The sequence below is a fragment of the Peromyscus eremicus genome, chromosome 4, assembly GCF_949786415.1.
Source record: "Peromyscus eremicus chromosome 4, PerEre_H2_v1, whole genome shotgun sequence".
Classification (NCBI taxonomy): Eukaryota; Metazoa; Chordata; class Mammalia; order Rodentia; family Cricetidae; genus Peromyscus; species Peromyscus eremicus.
Window position 1 is genome coordinate 94,994,301 of NC_081419.1, and position 27,582 is coordinate 95,021,882.

Genomic DNA, 27,582 nt, shown 5'->3' on the forward strand with positions numbered 1-27,582 from the left:
GCTCTTCAAAGAATTTTTGTCTCTTCTAATCGTTTTCTCAACTTAGCCATGCTATCTCTTACCACCCCAGTATGATCCGCATAGAAGCAACATTCCTCTTTAAGGGCGGCACACAACCCTCCCTCCTGTAAGAATAGAATGTCGAGTCCCCTTCTGTTCTGGAGCACTACTTCAGAGAGGGAGGTCAGGGATTTTTCTAAGGCGCTTACTGATTCCTCTAGGTCCCGAATGTCCTGATTCATGGCCGCTTGGAGCTGTCTGAATTGTTGGGTTTCCATTAGGGCGGTGGTGCCTGTCCCTACCCCGGCTGCTATTCCTCCCATAGTCAGCCCCCCCAATAATAGGGCCAGAGTGAGAGACGCCGGCTCTCTCTTATACCGATAGGGTCTCATCTCAAAGTGTGGGTAAATCTCCTCTGGTGTATGGTAAACAATCTTTAGATACAACTCGATGAGCACACAAAAATCAGAGGTAGCATTGAGGGCTGAGGCTGAAACGCAGGGGGTGAGCCCAGTATTACATGCCCAATAGGTACCATTAGGGCCGGTGACATAACCAGGGACAGCGCTTATGGATAGGGTGCAGTTACACAGGTGTTGGTGGGTGCGGGGGACGCTCCCTAGACATAGTCCTTGTCCTGACACCTCTGAGATTGTGAGCTTATGTTGGGCTGTCCCTAGACATTGGCTCGGAGGGGGACTGTGAGTGTTAGTATAATTACTCTGGGTTGCTATCCCCTCGTAGTAGGGAGGTTGGGAAACCAGACATAGCCAACATTCTTGCGTTCTATTTGGGTAGGTTACATTTAAGGCCTGGTAAGCCCCTGCTAGCAGACCCAAGAGCCGGTCTCCGGTTCCTGGCCGGGACGGTTTGGTAGTGGCCGGAGTTATACCTGGGCTGGTAATCGAACCGGGTCGAGGGGTAATCTTCGGGGGTGCTGGAACAGGTAAGGAGGGGCGCTTCTGGTCAGAGAGAACCTGATTGGGGCCTATAGGGGCGGAGGCCTCCTCAATCTTAAGTTTGATAGTGAATCTTACGCCCCGATCATATCTGGTTTCATATAACCTGAGCCCCCAAGTGCGCCCCCGTTGCCAGTTTCTATCAGCCTTCCCCGGGCCAGTGAAAGTTATATTTAGGGGGAGTGAGAGCCCGGGCTCGAATCGGCTGACCTCGGTGGACCCAGCTGAGCAAGACCCCCCGCCTGTAGCCTTCCTGAATCCTCTATTGGTCTGGATCAGGTCCCAGCTAGAGCTAGGACTCCAATATGCTGCGCCAGTGGTCTCGCAGCCCCATTGGGCGCAGAAGAAATCTCCTTCCCCCCCGCATTTCTTGGCGAGGGCCCAGCCCCTCCCATCCCCCCGGACAGACATAAAAGTCCGACTGGGCGAATCTACATCTCGCTTGAGGGTGACGGCATCCCGGATCCGGCCAATGCACCCCCCCCCCCCCCGGGTGGGTGGAGGAGTTTAAGGCATCAAGCTTAATGCCCTCAACTCCCCAGAGTCCTGAATTCAATGCCAACTGACAGAAGTCAGGGGTTAGGGGGGGCCACCATGTAAAGGGGGTATGAAGGGCGGTCGTCTGCCAGACCGTTTCCCCAGTTTGTGAGATGACCTGCCAAGTGAGTTTCTTGACTAGGTGCGGGCTCTCTGCCGCCTTAGTCCCCTGGGGGTAGACAGAGAGCAAGAAGAGGGGGAGGAAGAGGAGCCGCGGGCCAACCTTATTTTTAGGGGGTTCTGTGTGCGGTACACTGTCCATGTTGATTCTCTGGATCCTGCTGGGTCGGTCTCCCCGGCAGCCTTCACATGAGAGGCGTGGATCCATGCAGCAATCCCGTCGACCTTGAGTGCAGTGGGGGTGGTCAGCAAGACAGTGTAGGGCCCCTTCCACCGTGACTCTAGATTCTTAGTCTGGTGGCGCCGGACCCAAACGGAGTCCCCAATCTGGAAAGGGTGGGGGACCACCGGCTTGTCCAGCTGCTCTCGGTAGGCTTTAGCCAAGGGTTTCCAGATCTCCTTCTGCACCAGCTGGAGGGCCTGTAGATGTGCCTCTAAAGTGGGGCTGGTGGCAAAAGATGAGATATCAGGATGGAGAAATTTCACGACTGGAGGTGGGGCCCCATATAGAATTTCAAAAGGGGTTAGGCCGTGCGGCCCAGGAGTATTCCGGGCTCGGTAAAGAGCCAAGGGAAGTAGGAGCACCCAATCTCTAGTGCCAGTTGCAAGCGTTAATTTGGTTAAAGTCTCCTTAATTGTCCTATTAGCTCGCTCTACCTGTCCTGAACTCTGGGGGCGGTATGCGCAATGGAGTTTCCAATTAACCCCCAATAATTTGGCCACTTTCTGACTTACCAGAGAGACGAAGGCAGGCCCGTTGTCCGACCCCAATATGTGAGGCATCCCATACCTGGGGAAGATCTCTTCCAACAGTTTCTTTGTCACCACGTTAGCCGTTTCATTCTTGGTTGGAAATGCCTCAATCCATCCTGAAAAGGTGTCCACGAAGACCAGGAGATACCGGTACCCGTAGAGTCCGGGTTTTATTTCTGTAAAGTCTATTTCCCAATGTACACCAGGACGATGGCCTCTTTGGCGGGCCCCTTTGTTTAGATGAATTTTTCCTGCGTTGACCTGGGCACAGGCTGGGCAGGTAGAAGTTACCTGCTGAAGCACCCGGTCCTGGTTCAGTAGTACTGTCCCGGTGTTTTCTCTGTCTAATAGGGCCTTTATTTTGTTTCTGCTCAAATGGGTCAACGCATGGAGGAATCTCAGCATATATCGGGTATGGGAGGTTGGCATGACCACCCGGTCCCCTAATATATAGGCTTGCCTCCGTTCCCAGCCCGCCCCCATTTTCTTTGCTAGCTCATGGTCTTCTGGGCTATAGGGCATGGGGTCTCTCTCAGACTGTGGTTCTTGGATAGCCATCAACTGGCTGCTCTCTACTGGCTGGGAAGCTACTGTTCGGGCAGTCAGGTCTGCCAATCGATTCCCTCTGGCCGCCGCAGAGTCGTTCTTCTGATGCCCTGGGCAGTGGATAATACTGAGTTGGAGCGGAAGGAACAGGGCCTTTAAGAGGTCTAGGATCTCTTTTTTGTTCTTGATCTCCTTACCCGCAGATGTCAGCAGACCCCTCCGTCTGTAGATTTCCCCGTGGACATGTGCAGTGGCGAAGGCGTATCTGCTGTCAGTATAAACTGTGAGCTTCTTACCTTCTGCCATCCGGAGGGCTTGCGTAAGCGCAATCAGTTCTGCACGTTGGGCCGATGTCCCAGGTGGGAGCGACGATGCCCATATCACTTCTGATTCGGTGGTAACAGCTGCCCCGGCTCTGCGTTCCCCCTCTTCCAGAAAACTGCTCCCATCTGTGTACCAGACAACGTCGGGGTCCTTAAGCGGCTGATCTGTCAGGTCAGGGCGGGTGCCATGTACTTCGGCTAGAATCTGGAGGCAGTCATGTTCCTTGGAGGGGCTAGGTAGCGGTAGCAAGGTGGCAGGGTTAAGGGAGACTATCGGTCCAAATTTTACCCGGTCTGAGTCCAGTAGTAAGGCCTGGTAGTAAGTCATTCTGGCGTTGGAAAGCCATCTGTCCAGAGGTTGGCGGACCACGGCCTCCACTGCATGGGAAGCCAGCACAGTCAACGGCTGTCCCAAAGTTAGTTTCCCAGCATCCTTGAGTAATATGGCAATGGCTGCCACCATGCGGAGGCATGGAGGCCATCCTGTAGCCACCGAGTCCAACTTCTTGGACAAGTACGCCACAGGTCTCCTCCAAGGTCCCAGTCTTTGCACCAGCACCCCTTTAGCAAAGCCCGAGTTCTCATCTATAAACAGTTCAAAGGGTTTGGTAAGATCTGGCAGACCCAGAGCCGGGGCCTCAAGTAAGGCCTTCTTGATCTGTTGGAATGCTTTCTGATGCTCCTCTTCCCATTGGAACATGGCCCCTGGTTTAGTGAGGGGGTATAATGGGGCTGCCAGTTCGGCAAAGCCAGGAATCCAAAGGCGGCAGTACCCAGCCGTACCCAGGAACTCTCGAACTTGGCGGGGGGTCTGAGGAGGGGGGATGGAGATTATCGTCTCCTTCCTTGCTTCTGTTAGCCACCTTTGCCCCCCGCTCAGGGTGTAGCCCAGGTAGGTAACCTTGTCTCGGCATATTTGAGCCTTCTTGGCCGAGGCTCTATAACCCTTCTGTCCAAGTCTGGCCAGTAAGGCCCGAGTGCCCTCCAGGCACTCGGTTCGACTCCTGGCTGCCAGGAGTAGGTCATCCACGTACTGGAGCAGGGTCAGGGTTGGGTGCTCGACCCGGAACCCGGCCAAATCTGCTTGTAGGGCCTCATCAAAGAGGGTTGGGCTATTTTTGAAGCCCTGAGGGAGCCGGGTCCAGGTTAGTTGTCCCGAGAGCCCTTGTTCTGGGTCCCTCCATTCAAAGGCGAACAGTAGTTGACTTTGAGGGTGTAGTCTCAAACAAAAGAAGGCATCTTTCAGGTCTAGTACCGTGTACCAGACGTGGGTCGGTGGGAGGGTGCTCAGAAGGTTATAGGGGTTAGGCACCGTGGGGTGTATGTCCTCCACCCGCTTATTGACCTCTCTCAAATCCTGGACTGGCCTGTAGTCCCCTGTCCCCGGTTTCCTAACAGGCAAGAGAGGGGTGTTCCATGGGGACTGACAGGGCTTCAGCACCCCTTGGTCCAGGAGCCTCCGGATATGGGGTTTGATTCCCTCATGAGCTTCCCGTGACATTGGGTATTGTCTGATTGAAACGGGAGTCGCGGAGGCCTTTAATGAGATCATCAGCGGTGGCTGATCGCGTGCCAACCCCAGGCCCCCAGTCTCTGCCCAGGCGCGAGGAAACTCTCTCAACCAGTTCTGTAGCTCCTCAGGTGATTTCTCCGGGGGTTCTGACTCAAACAAACGGTATTCTTCCTCTAAATTGAGGGCAAGGATTTGTAGAGGGTCTCCTTTAGGACCCATGACCCTCGGTCCCCTCTCATCAAAATAGATTTGCGCTTTTAATTTGGTTAGTAGGTCCCGTCCTAACAGCGGATGGGGGCATTCAGGTATGTGCAGAAAGGAGTGAGTTACTTGCCCTGAAGCCAGTTGGACTTTTCTCTCGATAGCCCAATAATATCTCTTGTTTCCAGTTGCCCCCTGCACCAGTGCAGAATGCCGGCTAAGAGGCACTCCGGCATGAGTTAGGACTGAATGTTCGGCACCAGTATCAACCAGGAAGGTCACGGGCTGCCCCCCGATCTTGAGGGTTATCCTAGGCTCGGGGGGGGGGGGCTCCTGGCCTCGACCCCCCTAGTCCTCCAGACTAAGGAGGTCCACGGTCTTGGGCTTGGGCCGGCGGGGTCCTTGTGGCTTCTTGGGGCATTCTCGGGCCCAGTGTCCCTTCTCCTTGCAGTAAGCACATTGATCTTTATCTAGGGGTGGCCTTCTTCGTTCTCCCGACCTATCTCCCTCTCTCCGCTGTCCCTGAGACACAACGGCGGCCAGAACCTTCTTCATCTCCCTATGTTGTTTCTTATCCCTTTCCTCTTGTTTCTGCCATCTCCTTTCCTCACGCTCCTCAGGAGTTTCTCTCTTATTGAATACTTTCTCTGCTTCCTTCATTAGGTCTGGCAACCCTAGCGCCTGTAAACCCTCTAACCGCTGCAATTTGGTTCTGATATCTGAGCTAGACTGATAGATAAATGATAGGATGACACCTGGTGCTTGACCTGGGTCTTCTGGATCATACGGAGTGTACATCCTATAAGCCTCCTTCAACCTTTCTAGAAATGCAACGGGTGTCTCTTCCTTTCCCTGTATCACATTCCTTACCTGAGCCAAATTGGTAGGCCTTCTAGCGGCTGCTCGGAGACCCGCTAAGAGCAACTGGCGATAGAGACGTAGATGCTCCCTACCTTCAGGTGTTCTGAAGTCCCAGTTAGGGCGGGTCAAAGGAAAAGCTGCATCGATGATGTTCGGGAGTTGGGTTGGCCTCCCATCGTCGCCCGGAACCTGCTTCCGGGCCTCCAGGAAAACTCTCTGCTTTTCTTCTACTGTTAAGAGGGTCTGCAGGAGCTGCTGACAGTCGTCCCAAGTCGGCCTGTGAGTCATTAGGATGGACTCAATTAGGTTAGTTAAAGCAACGGGGTCCCTGGAAAAAGGGGGGTTATGTTGTTTCCAATTATAAAGGTCTGAGGCAGAAAAGGGCCAATATTGCATTTGTTGGTTGGGCCCTTCCCGGAGCGGAAAGGCTTTGGATGCAGGAGGGGGAGAGGCGGCCCGTCGGCCTCTGAGGCGACCTGCGACGGGAGACTGGACTGCTTCTTCTTCGTCCTCCGAGTCTTCAGCGAGCGAGGTCATCATAGGGGGCGCGCTGCCAGTCATGGCTGGTGCCGCAGCAGAGGCCGCCGCCGCCGCGGAGGCGGCCGATGCCGGAGCTGGGGCTGCCACGGGCTCAGCCGCCGGAGGGGCAGTCGGTGCCGGTGGGGGTGGCTGATAGGGCGGTGGCTCGTCTGTCAGGAGGTCTATGAGAGGAGAGTTAGAGTCCGGGGGAAGGACAGGGGGCTTGGGAGTCTCCTTGTGAGGGAGCACAGGGTAAAGGGAAGAGTCCGGGTTGAGGGGTGCAGAGGGCCCAGAGACTGGAGGGGGCTGTGGAAGGAAAGGCTTGACCCATGGAAATGGATTTTCGACCAGAGATCTCCAGATGGCGATGTATGGGACCTGGTCGGGGTGTCCATAAGGATTAGGGGCAAAAACCTTGCCCTCCACCTGTGAAATAAGAGAGAGGTTAAAAGATCCTTCTCGCGGCCAGCCAACATTCATCATGACCCATTCGGCCTCGCAGAGGGTGATCCATTTTTTCTTTTTGACAATGACACCTTCATTGTTTCCTCGGGCCTTAACATCGGACCAGTGGTCCGTGGTTAGGCTCAGTGGGGTGGTGACGGTCTGTCCCATGGTGGTCTCTAGATAAAGAAGTGTTAGACAAGTAACGATAAACAAAAAGACAAGACAAACGACAGAAATTCGCGCTGCGCGGCTTCGGCGTAAAACCGAAAGCAGAAACTCAGACGGGGATGTGGAGGAACCTCGATCTCCGTCCCCTGCCAATACCACGTATCCTTCTGACACGGGAGAGGCCCCGAAAAACCGTGCCCCAGAGGGGACTTCAGTGATCCGTGGAACGTCTTCCAGGGTTTCGGTGGGCGAAGTCCGAGCTCGTCAGCTCCTTCAGCCCCCACCGACTCAGACCTGAATTAGGGCGCCCGACGAAAACGGAAGACAAGTAGACAGACTGGGACAAGACAGATAGTGGCCGGCCAACTTACCTCCTGACAGTGGGTCGGTGGTCCCGAGGCAGGGGGTCTCTAATCCCGGACGAGCCCCCAAATGAAAGACCCCCTGAAGGCAGTCTTCCCTCAGGAGAGACCCTCGCCCAAGGATCACACCGAGACCACGAATCAGATGCAAAGAGCAAGAGGCTTTATTCGGGAACACGGGTACCCGGGGCGACACAGTCTCTCAAGAAGCTCAAGGGACTGGCACGCCCACGGGCTGGAGCAGAGGGTTTTTATAGGGTCGGGCAGCCGAAGCTCGGGTACAGAAGCAAGAAGCCTGGTTACAGGGTTTTGATTGGATGATTCAAATGAGGCCAGGTTCAAACCCAGGACAGTTCGTGGTTTCTCCCCGAACTCGCCACGCCTAGCTTTTGTCTAGGGTACAGGGTGTTTTTCTGACCTTTTAGTTCCTCGCTCTGGGGCCAGGTGGCTAACCACAAATGTTCTGTTTATTCCATGTCCGTTAACTGAACTCCTCAGTACCTCTCAGGCTTTATTCAAAAACAGCTGAGCTAAGCTATGTTAGGTGGGGAGGCTGGGGGTCTTTCAGGATGATGGACTACAAATTACAAGAGGAAATAAAACTCTTTCTTCCTCAGGTTGCTTTTGGTTATGGTATTTTATCACAGCATTAAAAACCCTAAAACAGTTAAGTATGCTTGAATTGCTCTCCTTATTAGAACGTCTGTTTTCCCTGATCTCAGAGAAGAAGCCTGATGACACCCTTAATTCAATTACTAAGGTTGAAATTTCTGTGTGTCTTTTAGGGTACACAGGAGAGGAAAATACTTAAACTTCTGAAGCTCTTAGATACATGTTTTATAATAAACCTTATATTTCTTTTTTTTTTTTTCTGGTTTTTCAAGAGAGGGTTTCTCTGTGAAGCAGTCCTGGCTGTCCTGGAACTCACTCTGTAGACCAGGCTGGCCCTGAACTCACAGAGATCCACCTGCCTCTGCCTCCTGAGCACTGGGATTAAAGGCGTGCCCCGCCACTGCCCAGCATAACCTTACATTTCTAACTATATATATTCACATATACAGATTTTTTAAAAAATCCATAAAATGGGGGGCTGGAGAGATACTCAGAAGTTAAGAGCACTGACTGCTCTTCCAGAGGACCTCTGTTCAATTCCCAGCAACTACATAGTGGCTCACAACCATCTGTAATGAGATCTGGTGCCCTCTTCTGACACGCAGGCATACATGGAGGCAGAACACTGTATACATAATAAATGTTTTTTAAAAATCCATAAAATGTCATCTTTCCCCCGCCCCCAAAATATTTTTATTGATGATTTGGGAGTTTCAAACAATGTACCCTGATCAGATCACATTCACTTCCCTATCTTCCCAGGTCCACCCCACCTCCCTTTTGACCTCCCCCAAAGAAAAGAAAGGGAAAAAAAATACCAAGTCCAATTTGTGTTGCCCTTATGCTACTCACTGGAGCATGGTCAAACTCCAGTGGGTAGCCCCTTAAAGAAAACTGAGTCCTTCCCTATCCCACCTCTGCCAGAAACCATCAACTGTCACGAGCTACACTTTAGAATCCCTATCACAATTTTAAAAGCATTCTCTTCAATGGCTTCCTGTCTAGACTGATTCTTTCTGGGGGTGGGGGAAAGAGGTCACAGAAGCTTTCTGTGTCTGATTCTCAACTGTGAGTCTGCAGTCATCGATTCCACTGCAAAAGAAGCTTTTGCGCCCCTCAGTGGCAGCACAGATCACAGACATCTATAAGGACTTTAGTGGTAACATGGACCACGGACACCATCATGGTCCTCAGCAGAGGTACAGGCTTGGGACATCAACATGACCTTGGGCAGCACAGACCATGGTATTCTTTTCTTTACTGTGCTGGGGAATTGAATATAGGGCCTTGCACATGCTAGGCAAGCACCTTATCACTGAGCTATATCTTCACCCTCAATGTAGGTGGTTTATACCCTTTAAAAGTGTTACAGAATAAAAATTGACACAAAATTAGTGTGTATAATATATTCAATGAGAAAATATGGGAAAGTAGTTAACAATGCTAAGGAAACATGATGCGAGCAGGTCATTTCTGTGCATGCCTCTTCCATAAAGGCTGTAGATGTTAAAGGGTTAGAGGTCTAAATCTGCTGTGGATATCGCTCTGTATAAATAAAATGCTGATTGGCCAGTAGCCAGGCAGGAAGTATAGGTGGGACAAGCAGAGAAGAGAATTCTGGGAACAGGAAGGCTGAGTCAGGAGACGCTGCCAGCCGCAGCCGTGAGTACCAACATGTAAGATACTGGTAAGCCACGAGCCATGTGGCAAGGTATAGATTTCTAGAAATGGGTTAATTTAATATGTAAGAACTAGATAGCTAGAAGCCTGAGCCATTAGGCCAAACAGTTTAAATAATATGAGTCTGTGTGTTTGTTTTATAAGTGGGCTGCAGGACTGCCAGGGCTTGGTGGTAGCTGGAGAGAAACTCTCCAGCTACATAAACCTCTTGCTCCCCTTAGTGTTTTCTCTTAGGCTTACTTTTGCTTCTGTCCACCCTCAGCATAGCAGACTGGGCAGTGTTTGTGAGGTAGTTTGAGATGAACTGGGTCTTCCTCTAGTAATGAGAGTTCACCCTGTCCCTCTTATACAATCCTCCTCATTTGGAAGTTGAAGGGTCCTGTGTAATTTAAAATCTGACTCATTTTCCTTGCCCAGTTATCTTGATGTGATTTTAATTTGTTCCTTTGCCTACAATGTAAAAATTCAGGCAGGTCACTTATAGTAACAACAAGAAGGAAAAAAGTCAGATAATTCTTCTACCATCCACAATTTGATCCTAAGAACTTATGACCAAGCTAATAATTTTACATAATTTGCATATGTAAGATTTACACTAAAACACCTGAAGAAACACAGAGCACTTTATGGACATAACTTTTATTAACATGATATCCCTGAGAGGCAGACTTGGTGTAAACATTATTTGCTTTACAGGAAGAGAAACAGAAGCAGTTTGACATACAAGACATTTGGAACCATCTGTTTGCTAATACCCTTAGGCCTTTTCCACAGTACAAAAATAGATTAATACTAGCGATAATAATCCCCATTTTCCTTGACATTGCAACTCACTTCCAAAGCTGTCTCAGATCCTGAAGCCCTGCTTTAGACAGGGTTTTCTTGTATTTTCCTGCTTGATTAGGCAGCATAATTGAAATACCATTTTCCCATAATTGTTAATGTTAGTTCTTTGTTTAGAATTCCTTAATACCAGAACCCTAATTAATTGCTCATCCTAATAAATTTTAGAACAGTCTTCTATCCTTACAACTACCTCAGATCTTAATCTAGCTGTGGGTATCTAATAAAAGTGAAATGTGAAAGTTAGTTATTCCAGGTCTTGGCCATCTGACCATGGTCTTTTCTGACCTCCTCAGAGTATCTTCACTAGATAGCCATTTTTGATGTTCATCTCTCAAAGGAGCTGGTCTCCTACAACTCATCTTTCCCTGAGCCAGGCTGCTGCTCTGTCATCAGGAAGCACACACAGCACACAGGGTACACCTCAGGGTCTGCCTCTAGCGCTCCCCATCTGCTGAGCGGATTCTCTGCCTCTATATAGCTGTGTCATACATTCATGAGCTTTTCCTGCATCAAGCTTTAGTGACCTTAAAAAGGTCTTTGGTCTTTGCTTTGATGTCTTCCCACTTTTCACCCACCTAGCACCAATTTTACAACTAGTTTTGGAAAGTCTGTCTCACTATAATGTATCTAGTTACTTTTCTTCCTTTGAATGCTTACTGTTTCCTGAAAAAATACTTTCCAGAGTTCTCTCAGAGCAAGCTATGTTACAACTTATTTCTGGTGTAGTAACTTTAGCTTCCTAAATTTCTTTAAAACAGTTGCAGCCTGTTGTGGTGACACATACCTTTAATCCTAGCACTTTGAAGACTGAGGCAGTCAGATCTCTGTGAGTTCAAGGCCAGTATAATATCCATATTGAGTTCTAGGTCAGCCAATGCTACGTCGTGAGACCCTGTCTTTAAAAAATACTAAATGTTGCAACTATATATTTGTGCTTTCTGTCCATGTACTATCTGTTTTCCAGGACAAGGGTAGGGACTGTTTTACTTGTATTATACAGGGCTTATCATAAGTCTATGAATATATGGGAAATAATTCAATACCACCCAATTTGGAAAACCCATAATTACTTGTATGTTTAAATAGATACTTTTATTTGTATAGTTGAGTGAGATTATGTGTGTGTGCAGATTGGTAGCTCTACCATCTTCCCTGTCATTTAGGGTAAAGTGTATTTTACCTATACATGGGAATATGGCAGTGGTTCTGCTCCTTACAATCAGTATTGAGCACCCATAGGCTGCTCAGTATATATATATATATATATATATATATATATATATAAAATGTGTGTGCAGTGTTAGAAAAATAGACAACTCCTATTGGTAGCTTTAACTGCTTTTTCTGCCACCACATCCATCTAGCTCTTTTGGCTTCTAGTCCACAAGGGGCAGAAGGGGAGGAGAGAAGAGAAAAATCAAACAAGATGCTATAAATGTAGTATAGTCTATTACAGCCCTTATAGAATCTACAAGAAACTACGAAATCCAGTGTTCATGGAAGGCTTATATTGTTTCCCTGACTCACTGTCTCTGGGTGTTACTGAGGATTGAACCCAGGACCTTGTGCATACTCGGCAAGTGCTCTACCACTGAGCTACATCTGCAGCCCAGATTCTTGGAAAAAGATAGAACCAAGTTGGACTTTAAACTCTTTTTAAAAGATAAATGAAGAGTATACACAGGTTTAAGTGAGCAAGACAGCCCAATTAATGAGTAGTCTCACAACTTCTTTGAAAAACTGCTGAGATGGGTTTTCCCACTGAAGTGCACTGAATGACAGGATGAGTGAAGATATACGTAAGATCCACAGGATATACTATATATCCTCTCGAAGGTAACAGCACAGGCACAAGGGAAGACGTTATTACCATCAGTTCAGACCAAAATCTACTTTTCATCTTCAAACCACTGACATTGGAATCGGCTAGATTTGGGAAGCATAAGGAACAAACAATGGCAAAAGTCCTGAGTGGTGCTTCCTAAGCCAGCGGGCACAGACAGGAGAGGACCTTCCTTGGGAGCTTACTTAGGCATTGACTGTGACAGCAGCTTCTCCCGGGTATGGATCTCTCGGTGTTTGTTAAGGGCAGAGCTCTTACTGAAGCACCTGCCACAATTGCGGCACTCATAGGGTTTCTCTCCTGTGTGGGTTCTGTGATGTGCATGTAAGTCAGAACTCTTACTGAAACTCTTACCACAGTCAGGACACACATAGGGTCTCTCTCCTGTGTGTGTCCTCCTGTGAGCGTTGAAATGAGAACTGTTATTGAAGCTTTTCCCACACTTTTCACACTGGTAAGGCTTTTCTCCTGTGTGGGTTCTCTGGTGAATTATAAGACTTGAGCTCTGATTGAAGCGTTTTCCACATTCACCACACTGATAAGGTTTTTCTCCTGTGTGGATTCTCCGATGGGTAATGAAATTGGAACTGTCACGGAAACCTTTGCCACAGTCAAGACACTTATACGGTTTTTCTCCAGTGTGGATTCTTCGGTGTCTGATGAGGCGTGCGCTCCGACTGAAGCTTTTTCCACAGTCAGCACATTTATATGGATTCTCTACATGATGGGATACCTGATACAGGAGATGGGAGTTTGGGCCAAAGCTTTTGCCATATCTGAGATATTTATGGGGTCTATCTCCCAAGCCTGGTCTCTGATAAGTCAGGACTGTACCCATATTCTTCTCTGGGATTGCTGGTTTTCTTTTGTTCTCTCTTTGAATCTTTTCCCACTGGCTTGCTGATGAACATCCATTCTTACTAGCTTTATCTTGATTAACATGATGGGGAATTTTCCTTTCAGACCTTGCAAGTAATGTCCTATGCAGCCGTACTTCCTCAGAAATATCTCGTTTAAGATTCTCTTCATTATAAAACCCAGCCTCAAAACCTAATACAAGAACACAATTTGAAAAGTCACTCATCTCTTAATTATATGTACCACAAATTATATGTACAGAGCAAACCTGAGAGAAACAAGGATCACGTTAGATGATTACAGGTAAATGCTCAGAGGTCCACATTTTTATTATAAGTTCATTCTATTAAAAAAGGAGTGGGGGGGGCAAAATGGCTTAGTAGGTAAAGGTACTGGTGGCTCAGCCTGATGACCTGAGTTCAGTTCCTGGAACCCACACAGGGGAACAAGAGAACCAACTCCATGAATTGTCCTCTGACCTCCAAACATGCACCATGGGGTATGTGCTCCTAAATACATAAATAAAAGTAAAAAACATGGGAGGTGCTAGAGAGATGGTTCTGAAGTCAAGGGCATGTACTGCTTTTATAGAGGATCTGAGTTCAGTTCCCACCAATATCAGGTGGGCTCGTAACTCCAGCTCCAGGAAATCTGATGCCTCTGGCCTCCTTGGGCACCTGTATTCACATATGCATAGCCCACACATGGACAGACATAATTTTTTAAAGTATTTTAAAATCTTTTTAAATTGGATATGGTTGTGTACACCTTTAATCCTAGCACTTGGGAGAAAGAGGCAGGCAGATCTCTGAGTTTAAAGCCAGTCTGGTCTATAAAGCAAGTTCCAGGCCAGCCAGGGCTGCATAGTGAGACCCTGTCTCAAATAATAATAATAAAATAGTAAGGCTCTTGCCCCCAAATTACTATATTAGGATTATTAAAATTCCAGTGTTTTTCTACCTATCACATGCCTTTCATCTGCATAATCTCCACAGGAGCCAGTTAGTCTTTCAACCCTTTCTGAATACCCAGTCCCTGCAGAGACACTCAGAGCAGCAAGAAGTCACTAGGTTTTAAAGAAGACAATTTCTGTGTTTACAGAAAGACACTTTCCACACTGTCATTCTGCCACCTCTTGGTCATATTGTGGTCTTATTCATTGCCAGTGATTAAAGGGCTTAGAAGGAAATGCCCAGGAACACTTCCTTGGAAATTTCTATAACCAGAAATAGTTTTGATAAGTCCCCTCTCCCTCACATTCCAATATACATTAGAAAGAACAAAACAAATAAAAACAAACAAAAAACAGGGAAGAAAAAACATGCAGCAGTTTTTAAAGAGAAAAGCTTCACTAGAAATTCTCTCCAAACCCTAAATGTTCCAAAACACTGTAATGTAGCCCAACTAGACAACTTTTTAACATCCTAAAAAGCAAATGCCAGCCTTTCAGCCTAGGCTATGAGAACTGCACTTATTCACGTGTTTCAGGTTAACTCTGGATCCTGAATTCCCTGGAATACTGAGTGTGAGACTGTATTCCCGAGAAGCTTACACTTGTAAGGTGGTCCATAAAGTAAGAGATTTGCTGGACTGAGATTTTTTGGGGAGGGGGGGTTTGAAACAGGGTTTCTCTGTGTTGCTTTGTGCCTTTCCTGGAACTCGCTCTGTAGACCAGGCTGGCCTCGAACTTACAGAGATCCACCTGCCTCTGCCTCCAGAGTGCTGGGATTAAAGGCGGGCGCCACCACCGCCAGGCTAACTGAGATCTTAGAATCTTTAATATATGAAAGTGTATTGTGAACCTCCAAAAGGGTTATTTAATATTTCCCAAACTCAGTAGTTGACTTTTTTTGTAAAATATTGATGTCCAATGCAACATCAGAATGCTGATCTAAAAGACTTATGGAAGTGGAAACTATTGGATACCTGTTATGTGCCTAGCACTGTGGTGGGGCTTCACTAGTCCTCAGTTACATCAACCTTTTATGTAGTTTTCCTTTCATTTGCAATGTGAATGATTAACCCAGAGCCTGGGGCATGTTCAAGCAAGCACTCTACCACTAAACTACACCCCCAGCCCAAGGTCTTAATGCATATGCAAATTTAGGGGTTAAGCAACTTGCACTAAATCACTTGGCTAATATTGGAGATTCGCATACACATGACTAAACATATATGACTCCAAAATTAAAACTCTTCTTCCTACAAGGAGGGAAACCATATTGGAATTTTTTTTCCTTATAGAGCAACTAAGATTCAGTCAGTTCCCACAGAAACCTGCAGATAACATTGTATCTGAAGGAGTTGGAGACAGACACATTTCAGTGGAGCTCTTACAGAGAACCTGGATTTGGTTCCCAGCATCTACATTGGGCAGATGGCAATTGCCTGTAACTCCAGTCCCAGTAGATACAACACACTCCTCTGGACACCGCACACGTGCTGCATATACATCCACTCAGGTCCACATACATACACATAAGATAAAAATACCTTTTTAAAGAAATGTATCTGAAGAAAAGGGTTATCAGGTTTCTACATAGCCTTGTAGTTGACAGACAAGCTAAAACTAGAAGAAAAACGTAAGTGTGATCTATAAAGATAAATTTCATTCTACAGAACAGATGACATGCTACTTGGGAAATGTTCCCAATTCAGATTAGCTGCTGTGCAAACTGACTGGAAACCTAGCAGCATATGAAAGTGATAGCAAATCTACAAAGTTTACAGTCAAGTGAGGCTGTAGTGTGCAGAAGGAAGCCACATTAATAATTTGCAGCTTTTCACTGAGCAACATGTTTTAATAGATAGGAAACACGGGGAAGAAAGGTAAGAACTCAGGAAAGCTGGGAATAGAGGTCAGCTCTCAATCTCATGGTTTTCTCCTAAGTCCTACAGCCTCCTTTTTGCTATTTATACCATCAGAACAGAAAGAATCTTAGCTGCGCAGGGAGGCACACACCTGTAATACCACCACTTAGGAAGTAGAGACAGGAGAGTCAATAGTTTAAGGCCATCCTTGGCTATGCAATGAGGTCAAGGCCAATCTCAGCTACATGAACCCTGTCTCAAAAAGTAAAAATAAAGAACCTTACCACTGGGGCTCTGGAATAAGACTGGGGCACGGGTTGTAACAGCCCCTGGGGGTATCTCAGGATCATCTTCGTCATCTGAATCTTCTTCTGTGTCCTCAGCTTGCTTCTCAGCTTCAGCCTCACTGGTTCCCTGGAGATAGCAAGAAGCTGTTTCTTTTTCCTGGTCATAATTAGGTGGGGCACCAACTCGGGCACTCACCAAAGCATCCATTTCTTCAAAGAAGGGGCAGGTTTCTGGTGCTTGGCCATTCTTGACTTTCCGGTAGCTGGTTTGTAGGCTTTTAAATTTGGTCCGACATTGCTCTGGGGTCCTAAGAAAGCCATATTCCCATAATCTCTCAGCAACTGCTCCATACAACTGGCTGTTGCGGTGACAGTTCTGGAGGGCTTTGTAGAACTGAGTCTCACTAAGAATTGCAAGGTAAGTCTTGGTTTCTTCATAGCCCCAGTGTACACCTGCACCAGAAGAGAAATTTTAGCATCACTTAACCCAGAGCTTTAGAGCCTCAACTCTTCAGTCTTCCTGCCTGCTTCAAGGAAAACCACTTAAGCTGGAGACATTAGCTCAGAGTGTACCTTAAGCATGCATGAGGCCTGGGGCTCAGTTTATAAGCAGAGAGGGAGGGATGCCAACTAAGCTCAGGTTCCTAGATTTAAACGGTTCATGTTCCCCAAACTGTAGTGGTATTTGTTCCGCCCATGACCTTGAGCTATAGGGCCCGAAGGTGGTGGTGCTTCCTGCCATTGTACCCAACCTCTTAAAAGGAAAGGGAAAGTGGTCACATGGGTCCTTTTTTTTTTTTTTTTTTTTAATCCTTTGGTGATCAGACACTAGACGGCCTGGGAATTGAACCCAGGTCCTCAAGATCATCAGTCACTCCTCTTAACTGCGGAGCCACCTCTCTCCTTGATGTTGAAGACTAGATAGTTAGTTACAATCTTCTCATATCTTAGCTAGAACAAATTAAGCACTATAGTTAGAATCTTCAAGATAGGATGGTAATCTTGGTAATTTGCCATTTACTTATGATCTGGACATTTAGCATGTCTTTCTTGTTTGATGTTGTTCTTGTAGGTTTTAGTTCCATTTTTGTTTGTTATTACCCTTTGTTTTTCCTGGACAATACTTGATAATCATTCTTATTGTATATAGTTTGCATTAAGTTTAGAACCTTCTTATTTAGACAAAAAGGGGAAATGTAGTGGTATTTGCTCTGCCTTGGGTTCTAGGGCTCAGAGGCGGTGCTTCCTGACGTTGTCGTACATGACCTCTTAGCAAACATATACCTGCATTATAGATGGTTTTGTTTCTGTATCTTTTAGCAATTTCAGAGAACTTTTATTCGTACCATTTAGCCATTTAAAAAAAGCCTTTCCACGTGACGACTGGAACAGTCATTACATACTGTGATGGTTAATCTTCATTACCAACTGGGCAAGTCTGTGAGGGCGTTTCCAGAAAGGGTTAGCCAAGGAAAGACCTACCTTGAATGTGGGTGACACCATCCCAGGGGTTGGGGTCCCACACTGAATGAAAAGGTAGAAAGGAGAAAGCAACCGAGGCCCCACATGCGTCACTCATTCCGCTTCCTGACTACAGATGGAGCATAGCCAGCCTCCTCCGCTCCCGCTGGCACCGAGAGCAGCTCAACACCATGGCTTCCCCAGCATGAAGCCAAACAAAGCCTTCCTTACCCAAGTGCAATTGTCTGGTATCTTGTCACAGTGCCCAGAGCAGCTAGTACAGACAGACGAAGTGTGTGGGCAGAGTGCACTTCTCTTCCCTAATCTTTCTGGAATCTTGATCCCAACTAGAAAAATCACTGGTCAGGAAAAAAAGACCTAAAATTGCTGTTGGCCACAATGCATCATCCCTAACTGATAATTTTTTTCCACACTTATTTTCTTCCTATAGAATGATTTAATATTTGATAGTCAAAGTGTAAAATCCAATGTAAAGCTTCATGGCTTCAGAATCAATATTCAAACTAGTCTGGTTAACTTTGATGAGGTTTTTGTTTTGTTTTATTTTGAATTTACAAGGTTTTTTTTAAACAATAAAATTCATAAAATTTTAATTAAAAAAAAGAATGACTTAAAACTCCAAAACTGCCTCTTTCCGAATCATATTGCTACCCAATTACTATCTTGGCCTATCTTCACCTGTTACTCTCTCCGTTAAGCAACCCCAGCAAGAGCAAAGACTGAGGGTCTTCCAGTCTGTACTGTATCTGGGAAGAGGACTGCGGAGGCCGGAAAGAGGAAAGAGCAGGAACACATGCTGCACTGCGGTCCACGTTACTGCTTTAGGAAAGAACGAGCAGGGTGGTTCTAACTGTCCGAAGGAACCAAGGAAGGAGGGAAGGTCCACACAGTCCTCTCCCTTCCATTATTCTCCACTTACTGGGAGCAGAGAACAGGAAAGAACCAGAAGATGGAGAAAAAGTGGAGAGGCAGTAAAAGAGGAGAACAAAGATAAAGAAAAGCATTTTGCTTTAGCCATAATTTATCCACATTTTTAAAAATTCACTGTTTAAAAAGAAATAAAACAGCCGGGTGGTGGCGCACACCTTTAATCCTAGCACTCGGGAGGAAGAGCCAGGCAGATCTCTATGAGTTCCAGGCCAGCCTGGTCTACAGAGCAAGATCCAGGACAGGCTCCAAAACTACTCAGGGAAACTCTGTCTCAAAAAAAAAAAAAAAAAAAAAAAAAAAAAAAAAAAAAGAAAGAAAGAAAGAAAACAACAAAGTATCTTTTTTTTTTCAGTGAACCTGCTTTATAAACAGGAAAAGTATTTTAATAAAAAAGAATTACCACTTTGAAGATACTTGTATTATTTGGGTGTATTTCTTTGAAACATCTAAGTCTGAAGTTTGAGATGTAGCTCAATGGTATAGTGTTGGCCTAGCATGTGTGTAAGGCCGCAGGTTCAATTCCCATTATTTGCTCACAGAAGAGAATAAAACATACAGATTTAAGAAGTACCTCTGTTCCCTTAAAGTGGCCAAGCTGGCAGGTGACAATGGCTGGCTCCACGTCCAGTTTCATTGCTCCTCAAACCTAATCCCAAAGCCCAAGGAAAGCTTCTTACCGCTTGGGCTTCGGAAGAGGACAGATGCAGGTGGGTTGTCGGGGTCCTGGGGGGTTGCCTCCAGGTCATCAATGTCAGACCCTTCAACCACAGCCTCTTCTCCATCCTCATGCTGCCAGGCCCTCAGCCCTGGCTCCTCAGGCTCCATGTCAGTGCCTGCCTGGCCAGAATGGCAAATGGCCTCTTCCAGGCCACTGATGGGCAGTTCAATGACCTGGGCACTCATCAGGGCTTCCATCTCTTCGAAGAAAGGGCAGGTATCAAGTGGATGACCACTCTTGACCTTCCTGTAGCTCTTCTGAAGGCCTTTGAACTTGGTCCGGCACTGTTCCAGGGTCCGGAGGAAGCCATACTCACGTAGCTTCTCAGCCACAGCCCCATACACCTGGCTGTTCCTATGGCAGTTTCGGAGAGCTTCATAAAACTCAGTCTGACTGAGAATTGCAAGGAGTGTTCTAGTCTCTCTGTAGCCCCAGTGCACACCCACCACTTTCTCATCATCAAAGCCCCAGTGATCCTGTTCCACCCCGCTGCTTCTCTCTCTCTTGGATGGTAATGGATCAGTATAAACTTGTTTGTCTCCTGTGCTGTTTCCTTTTGGGACATCTTTCTCCTTGGAGCTGAACAGATCTGGGATCCATGGCTCTCCTTGATCCAATCTGGAGACCACATTGGGTGTAGGAAATGGAAATCCTGTTTGCAGGGAAGAAACCAAAGTATCCCAGTTTGGACTGATCATAAAAACAACAACAAAAAACTTTCAAATCAGCCCTGCCTCTTTCGTCAAAAAGAGATTTTATCTTCTTTGTTCAAAATGGGGTCTCATATAGCCCAGGCTATGTAGTGGAGGAAGACCTTGAACTTCTGATCTTTCTGCCACCACCTAAGTGCTAGGATTACAAGTGTGCAACACCATGCTGAGTTTTATGGAGTGCTGGGGTCAAATGAGGCCTTTCGCACACTGCATTGTACCAACTGAGCTACATTCACAGCCTCCATCTAAAGATCATAAAGGAAATGTTTTCAGAAAGTTCAGTAAGTGGTTGAAGAAACCTCAAAGGATAAGAATTGGATTTCTGTTCTAAAGCAGAACAATTAGAAAAGACAATATTCTCCTGTGTGTTTAGAGCAGGTATTCTATTCCAAGTTGCTCCCTAGCCACCACACTGCTGTGTGCAGGTGGAAGCACTTCTCCGTTGGTCACTCCTGTCTCCTGGTTTTTTCACTTGAGTCCTGAGAATTATCAGTGATTTTAAGAGGTTGGCGGGGAAGTGGACCTGTCTTCAACTTGTCTCTGCTTCACACTCCGTCACCAAATTCTAAGTGTTTCCCTCAGCACATCGTCCTCTCCACCTAAGTGCTGGTACCACGGCAGTCACTGTCCCACTAGCTCCTGAGCTCATGTCTATCCTGCTGAACCTTAACTTTGTGTCCAGCAAGTTCATCCACTCCTGGTCTCTTCAGAACATGGTACACTTTTATCTACCTCCATGCCTCTCTTCCTCCTGTCCACACTCACCCATCCTTTGGGAAGCTCCTTGCCAATGCCCTCAGGAGGTGTTCCCTTCAGCCCCATATCATGACTACACGGCCAAACCCTTATAGAACAACTAAGCAAGTCTTTAACACTGTTTTCTCACAGTTAAGTTCAGTACATATTCATAATTCACTATTGTGTTCTTAAGTGATAGTGTAAGCTCCTTGACAACAGGTACTTTAACAAAACTGTCATTATGTGTGCATGATAAATGGGGAGAGGTGCACCTGTTAGAGTCGTTAGGGGCTGAGGACAACTTCATGGGCTAGCTTCTGCTCAGGTCACCAGGCTTGTGCAGCAAGGACCATTATCAGCTGGACCCTTCAGCACATGGTAGGTGTTTAAATTAAATAAAATAAAATAAAAATAAACCTGATTAATCCTGCAGGTCCATATGTCGAGGTTGAGATATTTGCGATAGATGACTACAGACCATTATCAAACTAACCAAGAATGCTATTACTGGTCATCTTGGATGATAAGATCAGAATTCAAAACAACCTCAACAAGTTTTAAATAATAAACACACAATCTAGTTCAAAAGAGCACAAAGAAGAAAAACAAGTTCAAAAAAATCAAGTAGAATTGATTGGGTCCAAAGGCACTGGAGTCCAGGGGTTACCAGGTGAACAAAGATCATATATAATCATATGCTGGGCTGCACTGGAAGAAAATTGCAAAGTTCTGAGGTAAAATTCTTACTGTTTTTACATAACAGACCTCACAGAAGTAATACAGATATAATTTCATTCTCCACAATTAATATTTAGAGAACTTGGAGTTCCAGTGTAGAGAATAACAAGAACTTAGGTCTAAAGAATGGAGATAATAGAGGGAAAAGGAAAACAACTAGAAGAAAGTTACCTTGAGTATAGAAAAGAATCTACCTAGAAAATAAGCATCCATCACCAAGAAATAAGATTATTCTAATTATAATAAAAACTAGGCAGCTGTTCTCTGGCAGAATTACCAAAAGAAGCAACATAAGAATACTTACTGTACTAGAGGGTTGAACTACCTGTCTTCAGAAGGTCCCAACAGCCACACATTGGACGGTTTCCACTATTTCTGAAGTCCCTTTCCCACTCACTACTCCCGCCCCTACTTGCCAGCTAGAACGGCTCTGTCTTCCCTCATGAGCTACTCCTCACCGCTCCTTTGGAAAGGTCTCAGAGTCTCCTTTGGTTTCATCTGCTCCTGTAGTCCCAGGGCTGGGCTTCTTGCCCTCTCTTTCTTGGACACACCCCTGGGCTGGGGGTTCACTGACTCCTGAAGAACACTTAATAACGACTGTGATGATTTCGGGGGTGTCATCTTCTCCGAGTGCATTTCCTGCCCCTTTACAGAGACTGTGACCTAGAAATAACCCCTCATTAATTTTCATAGTCATAACAAGGGGCATTCCCAGGGGAGATTATTTCAAGGAGACCATCCTTTTAAGGCAAGGACAGAGTGGTAGGGGTGGGGAGATTAGGACAAACAAATGTTTATTCCGTTATCATTAGGTTAGAGTGGCTGGAACTACAGAAAGATCAAAATAGAAACCCAAATAACAGCTTGAGGAAAAAAAAAAAAACAACTTCCCATTTCTTCTCTATTAAGAAACTGAAGTCAGCCAGGCGGTGGCGGCACATGCCTTTAATCCCAGCACTTGGGAGGCAGAGGTAGGAAGGATCTCTGAGTTTGAGGCCAGCCTGGTCTACAGAGAGTTCTAGGACAGCCAGGGCTATACAAAGAAACCCTGTCTCAAACAAACAAACAAAACAACAACAAAAAGAAATTGAAGTGAGAGACGTACTGCAATAAGAGTAGGCAGAGGTACACCCAATTGGCATCTCCAGACAAGCTCTCCTGAAATACAACCCTTCCAGAAGGGAAGTATAAAAGTCACCAAACCTCTTTCTGCCTGGCTGACCTTAAACTGCCCCTCCCCGGCCTCACACTTGGAATTCCCCCTCCTTCTCACCGAATGTCCAGGTCGCCCAGGCTCTCTTTCTAAGTCTTCCACCAATGTCACTGCCTCCTCTCCATTTTCTGGACATTGCTTTTGTACCCAGTTCTGGATCTCCCCAGGCAGCACCGTCAGGAACTGCTCTAGCACCAACAATTCCACAATCTGCTCCTTGGTGCGCACCTCCGGCCTTAACCACCGACAGCAAAGTTCCCAGAGTTGGCTGAAAGCCTCCCGTGGTCCAGCCACCTCCTGGTAATGGAATCTCCGGAAGCGCTGTCGTAGGCATTCAGAGTTAGTGCCATTTCCCCTCAGAGTGGGTTTGGCCATCCTTCACAGCAGAAAGTAGTTTCTCAGTCCGGCGTGGTGGCGCACGCCTTTAATCCCAGCACTCAGGAGGCAGAGGCAGGTGAGTCTCTGAGTTCGAGGCCAGCCTGGTCTGCAAAGCAAGTTCCAGGACAGCCAGGGCTACTTAGAGAAACCCTGTCTCGAAAAACAAAACAAAAAAGCAGTTTCTCTCCTCCTAGTATCTGGGTTCCGGCCTTAGGCTTAGTTCACTCTCTCCCCATGCCCAGGAGAAACACCTGCAGATGAGTGTCTCTGTGTAAAAAGGAGTTTCTTCCTAGAGTAACGGCAATATCACAGGAATATCTTCACATGTTTCAAGTCTTGCCAGAGCCGGCCAGACTTTCCATATGCTCCAAGTGGTCTTCAGAGGTAGTGCCATTTCAGGACAGCAAATCAATGAGGAAGGAGAAAATGACCTTTCAAAAGCTGCATTTCTGGGTGGCGACCACAGCACTCCCAGGAAGTTGCAGAGAATAGAAAATCCCGTCTGCTTCGTTCTCACTTCACCTAAGTCTGATCGCGTTTAGCGCCCTAGATCAAAGCTGTAGAGTGAACCTGAGCCGCATGGGACTCCTGACGCACTGTAAAGTCAACATTCGGCTGGAGACAAAAGCCTCTGTCCAGCGGGTGGCGGCTAATCTTCCCAGAACCTCCGCGCTCCTCCGGAAAGCCCCCGCGGTCCGCCCCGCCCCGCCCCGCCCCGCCCCGCGAACGCCAAACCACGAATTTCCAGCCCCAACCAAAGTCAAGTGCTGAATGTTGGGTCTCTGGTTCACTCCTCCCAGACGAAGGAAGAACTCAGCGAGAGTTCGGGAGCGACAGCTGGGAAAGCTGACTCGGGCTTCTACAGTGAAGTGGGCTCGGGGGAGAGCCACGGGAGTTGGCGAAGCGAGGCAGCCCGAGAGGAGGCAGCCGTGCGTCTCCTGAGAACGGAGCCTGCCGGCCAGGGCTGCGAGCTCGTGGGCTGCGAGCTCGTGGGCTGCGAGCGCTGCTCCACGGCGGCGGCTGCCAAGTTCCGGCCTCTTTGTCTTCTCCCCCTCCGGCCGGGTCACTCTGGGAGACGCCGTGCAGTCGGTCAAAATGCCACAGACCCTGCCAAGGCGTCCCGAGGACTCCCTCCGGCCCACCCCTGGCCGCGTCTCTCTCAAGCTGCCTGTCAACTCATCCCGGTCCCTGGGCCAGCCTCAACCACTCCGGTCCGGCTAAGACCAGTCTTGCCCGCCAGCAGCCCCAGTCCGGCTCTCAAGCCGGAAGTCCGAGCGGGCCACTCAGGGCACCCAAGGCGCATGCGCGACGGCACCTCCGGCGCCTCCTCGGCGCTCCGTGGCGGGAGCGAGCGAGCCGGTGGGCGCCTCCGAGCCGCGCGCACTTCCGGCACGCGGCGCGCGGCCCCGTGACGGCTCCCCGCGCGGCGGTCTGCGGGGTTTCTGGGCGAGCCACTCGGTTGGGTGTGAGTGGGCGCCCGCAGAGGCGCCGGAAGAGAAGGTGGGAAATCTAGGGACTCCGAGGCCGCCCCAGAAATGATTCACGAGCTGCTCTTGGCGCTGAGTGGGTACCCAGGGTCCATTTTCACCTGGAACAAGCGGAGTGGCCTGCAGGTACCGAGGGGGGTCAGAGGCTGGGACGCTGGTGCAGCTGAGCCGCAGCGGAGGGGCGGGCCCCGGGGGGGGGGACGACACCGGCTGACTGCGCCCGCGAGCCATGACAAACCGGGGGGCCAGCCCGACATAGCTCTGCCTTCGGCGGCGGGAATCCTGCTCTGCGGTCCCCGATTCCTGGCTAGGGAACCACTAGAGTGGATAGAACTCAATACTTCTCTGTACTGCATACAAATTTACTGTTAAACTGAATTCCTTAGTGTGTATCTGGAATTAGGTGATAGTTTATTAAAAAGGGAGTAGGGTACTCCGGTATATTCACGCTTGCATTGTTTCCAGCAGAGTTTTGAAAATAGTGCACATATATCCACAGAGTTCAAGACACTCAGTAAATTGTGTTGGATGAAAAAATGGGTTTGTAACCATACCGCGTTTCCCTCCTTTGGAAGTTTCTGTACCAGGTGAAGAACTTGAGTTTTTACACTTCGAGGAAAGCGTAAGAGGAGTGTGTTGGTTAGTTCGTTCTTTCTCTTCTCTCTTCCTTCCTTCCTTCCTTTCCAACTTGACACAAGCTGAGAAGAGGGGAACTGAATTGAGAAAATGCCCATCATATTGGCCCGTGGGCAGGCCTGTGCTGCATTTTCTTGATTCATGATGGTTGTAGAAGGGCCCAGTGCACTAGGGGCTGTGGGAGTCTCTCAGCAGGTGGTGTCGGGATGTATAAGAAAGCTGGCTGTGCCTGCCAGATGGAGCAAGCCAGTAAACAGCATTCCTGCATGGTCTCTGCTCTGGTTTCCCTTTGAGGAGGACTGTAAGCTGAAATGATAAACACTTTTCCCTTTTGTCACAGCAATAGAAATCTAACTAGGACAGAGTGACTGAATATTAGTGCAGTGTGCGTTATTTCATCAAATCGTCACAACAATCTAGTTCAGAAAGTTAACTCCCGGGGTCACATAACTATTAATATAGCTTAGTCTTGAACAGAGGTCTTTCTGGCTCCACTATCAGAACTGTTAGCATAGTCTGCTTCCAATAATGCCTGGTGCTCTCAATAACCTAGTAACTTGCTTGTCGCAGCTTCCGAATGCACAGAACTGAAGTTTGGAGAACTTTATACTGACTAGTTGTGGCAGTCCTAGGAAATAAGATCTGCTCACAGTGTGGTGTCTGTTTGTAGCAGGACTGGCCTTGGAGGATCAGGAAGGACTTTTCTTCATCCATAAAACATATAAATTGAACAGATTTTTCTTATTCCTTGTGGATGTGAATTTGGGATTTAGAAGTGTGAGCTTTTAAAATTTTGTATGTATATCTTTGAAAACTGACACATGGCCAGTCGTGGAGGGGGGAAATGTTCAGAATTTGTAGGTGCTTGACTGACATTTGACTGCTCTTCCAGAGGTCCTGAGTTCAATTCCCAGCAACCACATGGTGGCTCACAACCATCTGTAATGAGATCTGGTGCCCTCTTCTGGCCTGCAAAGACATTTGAAATAAAAGCAAGTGACACTCAGGGTGTGGCAGAGATAGCTGGGAAGGCCGCAGGGAGAGCCGCAGGTGGTTCATCCTCCCCTTGGTTATAAAAGGTTTCCATCCTTGCGTTCCCGAGGCCTCAGCTCTAAAGTGATTTCTATGAAGAGTTTTGTGTTCACGCCTTTCAGTACTCTCTCTTGTGCCTTTATTTGTTATCACAGCAGTTTGTTTCCTTTCTCAGACTTTGCACGATGAGTTCATCGCTTGTTGTTGCTGTCACACTGCTGCTTCTGCAGAGATTTTTCACTTACCCAGAAGAGAGCACTTCGCAGTGTCTGCCACATAGTAGATGTTCATATATTTGTGGAAAAAGACAAAAACAGCAAGTACTATATGCTTTCCAGAGGACAGTATTTTCACATTTGATTAAAAAGAACTGTTGGGACTACCCAAGGTTTAAGAAAGTCATTTAACTGTTATATTGACTATATGCCTTCATGGAGCTAGATATAAACACGAGGATATTGGTTTTTGTTTTTGTTTGTTTGTTTGTTTTTTGAGACAGGGTTTCTCTGTGTAGCTTTGCGCCTTTCCTGGAACTCGCTTTGTAGACCAGGCTAGCCTCGAACTCACAGAGATCCGCCTGCCTCTGCCTCCCTGAGTGCTGGAATTAAAGGTATGTGCCACCACCACCCAGCGAGGATATTGTTTTTACACAGCTGTAAAAAACAACATACAGCTCAATGCTAAAGCATTCCTGGAGTATACATGAGGCCCTGGGTTTGACCTTCAGCCCCGGAAAATAACAAAATAAATGTAAACAAAACTATCATGTCAATAGATTCAAATAAACATTTTAATGTAGGTTTGTTTTTAAATTTAATGATTATGGATGTTTTATCTGCATGTATGTCTGTGTACCACATGCATGTCTGATGCCTGTGGAGGCCAGAAGAGGGCATTGGATCTCCAGGAACTGGAGTTACAGAGGGTTGTATATCACCATGTGGGTGCTGGGAATCAAACCAGGGTCCTCTGGAAGAGCAGCACATGCTTTAAATGCTGAGCCATCTTTCCTGCCCCATACTGCAGGATTTTTCATCTTTTTGTACTGTACACAATTTAAATGAGATATTCTTGGTTGTGTGTGTAGGGTGAGTACGTAAGGCATAATGTTAAATAGCATTTGTAGTGTCTCCTCCTAGATGACAGTATCACCCCTTCATTTGTGGCAAGCAAAAGTAGTTTTAGACATTGCCAGATACCCTCTGGAAATAAAATTGCCCCCTGATTGAGAAACCCAGATGTAACATGATAGTGTTTTATTGAAACTAAAT

The 27,582-nt window shown here is 47.2% G+C and overlaps 3 protein-coding genes across 8 annotated transcripts in view; 1 reads left to right on the forward strand and 2 right to left on the reverse strand.

Annotated features, from left to right (window-relative positions):
- Nucleotides 1–1,670: 1,670 nt before the first annotated feature.
- LOC131907854 (uncharacterized) lies at nucleotides 1,671–6,995 on the reverse strand (the record flags this gene model as incomplete). Its single annotated transcript, XM_059258930.1, is given in 1 exon segment — nucleotides 1,671–6,995. A coding segment is annotated over 1 exon segment (5,277 nt), but the record flags the coding sequence as incomplete, so codon positions are not given.
- Nucleotides 6,996–12,087: 5,092 nt separating this feature from the next.
- Nucleotides 12,088–23,754, reverse strand: Zscan29 (zinc finger and SCAN domain containing 29). Of its 3 annotated transcripts, XM_059261234.1 has the most exons (5): nucleotides 22,839–23,754; nucleotides 22,024–22,228; nucleotides 19,336–20,028; nucleotides 16,244–16,699; nucleotides 12,088–13,340 (listed from the first exon to the last, which is right to left on the reverse strand). In XM_059261234.1, exons 1-5 carry the CDS (start codon nucleotides 23,151–23,153, stop codon nucleotides 12,472–12,474), a joined length of 2,538 nt encoding a protein of 845 aa, XP_059117217.1. In that variant the 5' UTR covers nucleotides 23,154–23,754; the 3' UTR covers nucleotides 12,088–12,471. The 3 variants fall into 3 exon arrangements, with proteins under 3 accessions (XP_059117217.1, XP_059117218.1, XP_059117220.1); XM_059261235.1 differs by lacking the exon at nucleotides 22,024–22,228; XM_059261237.1 differs by lacking the exons at nucleotides 12,088–13,340; nucleotides 16,244–16,699; nucleotides 22,024–22,228 and having other exon boundaries at nucleotides 19,067–20,028.
- The window catches only part of Tubgcp4 (tubulin gamma complex component 4), a 59,212-nt gene continuing 50,861 nt past the window's right edge, over nucleotides 19,232–27,582 (forward strand). For 3 of the 4 annotated variants that reach the window (XR_009378874.1, XM_059261238.1, XM_059261239.1), the window contains exon 1: nucleotides 23,889–24,769. Coding sequence is in view for 3 of the 4 variants with exons in the window: in XM_059261238.1 (XP_059117221.1) it covers nucleotides 24,692–24,769 (78 nt within the window). In the remaining variant the exon portion in view is untranslated. Of the gene's footprint in view, nucleotides 19,366–23,888; nucleotides 24,770–27,582 lie in introns of those variants that run through there. The other variant, XM_059261240.1, reaches the window with a different exon arrangement.